The sequence below is a fragment of the Eschscholzia californica genome, unplaced genomic scaffold, assembly GCF_041429995.1.
Source record: "Eschscholzia californica isolate CP2 unplaced genomic scaffold, dmEscCali1.0.p SCAF_4, whole genome shotgun sequence".
Lineage (NCBI taxonomy): Eukaryota > Viridiplantae > Streptophyta > Magnoliopsida > Ranunculales > Papaveraceae > Eschscholzia > Eschscholzia californica.
Genome location: NW_028238461.1, coordinates 26,332,319 through 26,338,516, shown reverse-complemented (window position 1 = coordinate 26,338,516; position 6,198 = coordinate 26,332,319). Strand labels below are relative to the sequence as shown.

The 6,198-nt window shown below is 38.5% G+C and overlaps 2 protein-coding genes across 2 annotated transcripts; one reads left to right on the top strand and one right to left on the bottom strand.

Annotated features, from left to right (window-relative positions):
- Positions 1–483: 483 nt before the first annotated feature.
- Positions 484–1,026, bottom strand: LOC147543907 (peptidyl-prolyl cis-trans isomerase 2-like). The gene has a single exon (XM_086637267.1). The coding sequence runs from the start codon at positions 1,024–1,026 to the stop codon at positions 511–513; it is 516 nt and encodes a 171-aa protein (XP_086493393.1). The 3' UTR covers positions 484–510.
- A 680-nt stretch (positions 1,027–1,706) lies between these two features.
- On the top strand, positions 1,707–4,398 carry LOC147543906 (aldehyde oxidase GLOX1-like). Its single transcript, XM_086637265.1, has 3 exons — positions 1,707–2,252; positions 2,817–2,977; positions 3,058–4,398. Exons 1-3 carry the CDS (start codon positions 1,845–1,847, stop codon positions 4,232–4,234), a joined length of 1,746 nt encoding a protein of 581 aa, XP_086493391.1. The 5' UTR covers positions 1,707–1,844; the 3' UTR covers positions 4,235–4,398.
- The last annotated feature ends 1,800 nt before the right edge of the window (positions 4,399–6,198 follow it).

Below are 6,198 nucleotides of genomic sequence, written 5' to 3'. Positions count from 1 at the left end.
TGTCCAAAATGATTGATTTTTTTTTCAATTGACCCATATCAAAAGGGGGCCAAATCTGAATTTCCAAAATCTCTTCTATTACAAGAGCAATAATGGAAACAGAAGAGTTAACCACTAAACTTAACTGACGGTGTTAACAAAAGGGGGCCATATTTGAATTTACAGAAAAAAGGGGGCCAAATAGGAAGCTGGTCACAAAGTAGGGGGCCAAATAGGAATTAACTCTTCTTTTTATTGCTAAGGGGCTTCTAATTTTGGGAGTTCAAAATAAAGCAAATTTTAGAAGGCTCCTCCATCTCATCACCTCTCTTTACCACCTCATCTTCACGCCATCTCATCATCTTCTCCGACGAAGGTCGCCGACCGGTCAATTTTCCGGCCGGCGACCTTCAACATAAAAAACAAAAAAACCTTTTTTTCTCTTTCCTCTCTCTCTCTAAACTTTTTTTTAATTTTCTCACTCTCTAGATTAGATCTAGAGAGAGAATTGGGGATCTGATAAAAAGAAAATCAGAGTTGACCACAATCAGCAACAACAACCTTCTGTTTGGTAGTTCCACTGTGAGATCCAACCTTCTCAATTGCCCTAACAACATCCATCCCTTCAACAACTTGACCAAACACAATGTGTTTCCCATCAAGCCATGAAGTTTTCTCAGTACATATGAAAAACTGAGATCCATTAGTTCCTGGTCCAGCGTTCGCCATTGATAAAATTCCTGGACCAGTGTGCTTTAGCTTGAAGTTCTCATCAGCAAACTTAGCTCCGTAGATTGATTCCCCACCGGTTCCGTTTCCGGCTGTGAAATCTCCACCTTGACACATAAAGTTAGGAATCATTCTGTGGAATGATGATCCTCTGTAGTGAAGTGGTTTGCTGGACTTTCCTTTGCCTTTCTCACTGGTACAGAGAGCTCTGAAATTCTCGGCGGTTTTGGGTACGGCGTCGGCGAATAACTCCATTACGATTCTGCCGGCTGGGTTTCCACCGACGGTCATATAAGAAAAGACCTTAGGGTTCGACATTAGCCATCAAAGGTCTGCTCGTGAAAACAAACCCTCTCTCTAGATCTGTTTTAGAGAGAGAGAGAGAAGAAAAAAAAATTAGAGAGAGAGAGGAGAGAGAAAATAAATTTTGTTTTTTTTTTTAATGTTTGAAGGTCAAAAAAATCTGGATTCCCTCGAAAATTTATTTCTCGGAGAATTTTCTTTATTCCCCAAAGCCGTGGCCTTTATTTAATGGAAAAAGACCACTTTTGATTTTATGAAACACAAGAGGTTGAGAGAGAGTTGAAGACAAAATAGGGGGCTCAAAAGGAAATACTCCTTTATATTATTGTGGTGGAGGGTAGAACAAATGGTATTTTGAAGTCACCCATGCTCCGTACCAGTATACCACCATGTGTAGTCATCACTACATTTAGATTTAAAGCCCAATCTCAAATTCTTGAGCTTTTAACAATTATATTAGAATTTGAATGGAAAGGGTAAGGTTATTAATTTTTCCAAAGAATGTGTTTTAATTTTTTAAGCCATAATAACAGCAAAATTTGACCCCAGTCCCCTTCCTCCAACATGAAACTGAACATTTGCTATTTTGGAATATAAGCTATGATATAACCATTCCCAACTACTCTATTCCAAAAAAATCCCATTCTTACAACCATTAGAAAGACTCCAAATTTAGGAGTTGAAAACAACAAGACAAGAAAAGACAAGAATGGAAGGCCTTAAAATAGAATTTATAAAGAATAAGAAGAAGATAATAAGTTCAAAGGAAGGGAATTTGAAGCTTTTTGCAGGAAATGAGAACTAATTAAGCATCAATAGAAGTTTTGTTAATAATGGAGTTACCCTCTACATCCATTTCTATCCCCTTTCTTCTTTTAGGGGTTTCTATGATCTTCCAATTACCTTTACCTGTAGTTGGTACTTTTGGTTTGGATCCTTTGAGGGGTTTATTTGGACCAGGTCCTTTTGTAGATGGTGAAACTTTTCAAAAATCCAATGATTTTGAGACTGAATATAAAGGTTCATGGGAACTTGTTGCCACAACTTCAGGTGTTTCCTCCATGCACATTATCTTATTTCCTACTAACAAAGCTATAATGTACGACTCAACGGTTTTCGGTGCTTCTCCCGTGCCGTTAATGGGAAACTGTCGTGTAATTCCGAAGAGCAAAGGCAAAAAAGATTGTACTGCTCATGCTGTTGAATTTGACATTGATACGGCCGAACTCCGCCCTCTTAAGGTCATTTACCTCGTATACATATAAATATATATATATATATACATCTTATATTATTCTAAGATTCTTTTTCACTTTCATGATTCATATAGTTTTCCATATGTGTACCCGTACTCTTAAGGGTGGTTTTTAAAGAAGATTACTACCGAGGACCATGCCCTGTTGTGACGTTCAAGTCTTAGCTGTTTTTGACATTGTTCTCATTTTAGACACCTCAGGCCCAAGTCCACAGGTACAGGGTTTTGTTCTTGACGAAGGCTCCACGAACCCACCCAAAAAGCCTCGATATTAGCGTGGACACATGATTCGCCCGACCATCAGAGTAGGCTGCAACACGGTGGACCCCACACATGTACGTTTTGGTCCTCACTTAGCCACCACCACCTACTGTGGTGTGAGGTTTGTTTCATACCCGGAGGCCTCGACACTTATTAAGCTTGAGCGTTCACCTATAGCTCGGGCTCCGGACATTCTCGTGAGTGATGTGGGACTATCACATACATAGGGTGAAAACAATTTTTTTTCTTGAGATCTCAAACTCATAAATCTTGATAATTTGTGTTGCAGATTTTAACGGATACATGGTGCTCATCGGGTGGGCTCGCACCAGACGGAACCCTTGTCAGCACAGGTGGGTGGGATGATGGAAAGCAATCTGTAAGATACCTAAGGGCATGTCCTAACTGTGACTGGACTGAGTACCCTACTGCACTTTCTGGCCAAAGATGGTAAGATCTATCAAAATTATGTTGATATAACCCAATAACCAAGTCTTTTAACCTTTCTGACTTATTGATATATAAATCAGGTACTCAACTCAGCAAATTCTTCCAGATGGGAGTTTCATTGTGGTCGGAGGTCGAAGGATGTTTAACTATGAATTCGTTCCAGCCCCTGGAAAATCAAATACCGGCTCATACGAACTACCATTTCTTCGAGAAACTTCTGATACAGCCGAAAACAATCTATACCCATTCGTCCATTTATCAACAGATGGAAATCTATTCATTTTTGCTAATAGTCAATCAATTCTTCTCAATCCTAATACCAGAAAAGTATTAAAGAAATTTCCAAACTTGCAAGGCGGTTCTCGGAACTACCCAGGATCGGGAATGTCGGCACTTCTTCCAATAGAACTACACAAAGCAGATGGGGAAAACATCCCAGCTGAAGTGATAGTATGTGGTGGTGCAAAACCTGAAGGAACAGCAATGGCTGAGAAGAAAAACTTCATACCTGCATTAACAAGTTGTGGAAGAATTGAAATAACAAAACCTGATGCAGCATGGCAAATGGAAACAATGCCAAGTCCAAGAGTAATGGGAGACATGTTAAACCTTCCAACAGGTGATATCATTATGCTAAATGGTGCTAAGAAAGGTGTAGCTGGTTGGGAATTTGCTGAAGACCCTAACTTCAGACCTACACTTTACAAACCAACGGCACCTAAAACCGAACGATTCGTCGAGCTAGCACCAACAACTATAGCTCGAATGTACCATTCCACTTCCGCTTTACTCCCCGATGGAAAAATTTTAGTCGCAGGTAGTAACACACATAATGTGTATAAGTTTGGTGGTACAAAATATCCCACTGAACTTAGAGTAGAAAAATTTTGGCCACCATATTTAGATCCATTACTAAACATTCATAGACCAGAAGTTGATGGAGATTTTCTTGGGAATATTCTGAATTATGGATCAGATTTGGTAGTAGATATTAAGTTAATGGAGTTCGCAATGTTAAATAAGTCAGATTTAAAGGTGACAATTTATGCACCACCATTTACAACACATGGGTATTCAATGAACCAAAGGCTTATAGTTTTGGATATAACTGAGGTTAGACCAGGGTTGCCTGGGTTTTATAGGGTTGGAACTATGATACCACCATCTGGTAAGGTTGCTCCACCTGGTTATTATCTTATGTTTGTTGTTCATCGTGGTGTTCCAAGTAAAGGAGTATGGATTCGAATTGGAAATTAGAAAACATCCATTCATGATGAATTATAATCAAGAGTATAATTTCATTTTTAGGGGTTGTCTTCTTCTTTTGAACTTGATTGTTATACTTTGTGATCAAATTCCTAATGATTACTGTTTTGTGATAACTATTTAAAGAATATCCATTTCTCCTTTTCTTTTATTAACCTAGCTTCAATTGGTAATTTGTGTTGATGACATGAAGAAGGCTTGCGCGTAATGGTTAAAACATGGGTCACAAATCAACTTAACCATAAGGTTATGAGTTCAAACCCCACCTTAAGCATTTAAACTTTTTTTTTGAAATGGATGTGCATTTAAGTGTATATTTAAATGAACCTGTCAACGTCTGAGCTAACGTCATCAGGCGATTCTCACTCTCTCCTTTGCTGCAAACCTAAAGTTCACCCATCTTCCAATCTCCACTCATCGAAACCCTAACCAGATCAAACCCACGCTTTTACTTTCATAATTCACGATTAATGCTCATGTAACACCCGGATCAACACACACAAAAACCAACTACAATCAGCCTAGGTAAACGAGATCATAAAGAAGAATAATCAAAACGTGAGAAGCAGTTAAAACCAAATCATTTAAGATCTACTCAGAGAAAAGACAAACAGATCAAGACGATTCTCGGGAAGAAGCAAAGGAAGAAGAACCGGCATATTCAGATAAGTAACCCTTAACCCTTTTCTTCATTACATCTGTCTTGAAATTAATAGCGTAATTAACACGTGGCATAACTAATCCACATACCGAGACGGACTACTCATTAGAACCCTCACGCATGCGCCGGATTCTAAGGAAAAATTAGACGCTCGGCCTTCCTTCTCTGTTCATCCCCTTCGATCTTACAAGTGGTTTATATCTGGTAGGGTTCTTCGAGAAGAATAGAAACCCTTGGCTTTCCTCTTACACGTGGAGTACATTCAGATGAGAATCATTTAATGGACTCTGCTTACGATAGGCATTTTGTGTTCCATCTTCCCACTCTTCTTCATTTAAGAGAATTAAAGTTCATTAGGTGTGGAAAGCAAATTCCTGTATTCACCTTCTTCCTTCTTATTCTTCTGCTCATGTTGACTAACCCTAAAGCTAATATCGAAGAGCTTTCTCAGTTGATGTCTATCCAACTTAGCCTTTCTGACTATGGGAAACTTACCATCAACTATCCTAAGCCTTCTGAGAATAAAGAACTCCCAGTCATTTCTTCAGGGTTCCTGGCTCGTCTGTGCTGCCAATATGATTATGATATTGGTTTTATCCGTAAGCATCTCTCAGCTCATTCGAGGTTTCTTAGAGAAAGTCGCATAACCACTTTATGGTAGAAACATATGGTCTTCTGGAAAAGTGTACCTAAATAGCGCGGGTTCGGACCGATCCTCCCCCTATTTTAGTTTTATTTTTTAAAATATAATCAATTCAACTACTAACCTATATAAAATCAATTAAATATCCTAAATCCCTACAAACTTCAATTCATCTACCTTAATTCCCGACAAACTTCAGTTTATCTACCTTGAACTCTATAACTTCAATTCATCTACCATAAATCTCTACAAACTTCAATTCATCTACCCTGAACTCTATAACTTCAATTCATCTACCATAAACCCCAACAAACTTCAATTCATCTACCCTAAACTCTATAAACTTCAATTCATCTACCATAAACCCCCTACAAATTTCAATTCAACTACCCTAAATCCCTACAAACGTCAACTCTAAACCATAAATCCTACGAACTTCAACTCATCTACCCTAAAGCCTAAACCCTATAAACTTCAAATCATCTACCATAAATCCTGTAAATTCATTTCATCTACCGAGTTGCTCCGTTGTATGGCATGTTTGAGTCCATCTAGAGATTTTGCCCTTTTCGACAAAAGTAAGTTGATGCGTCTTGCTGAATTTTATCCGTCAGATTTCAGTAATCTTGACACTATGCTACTAAGTTCTCA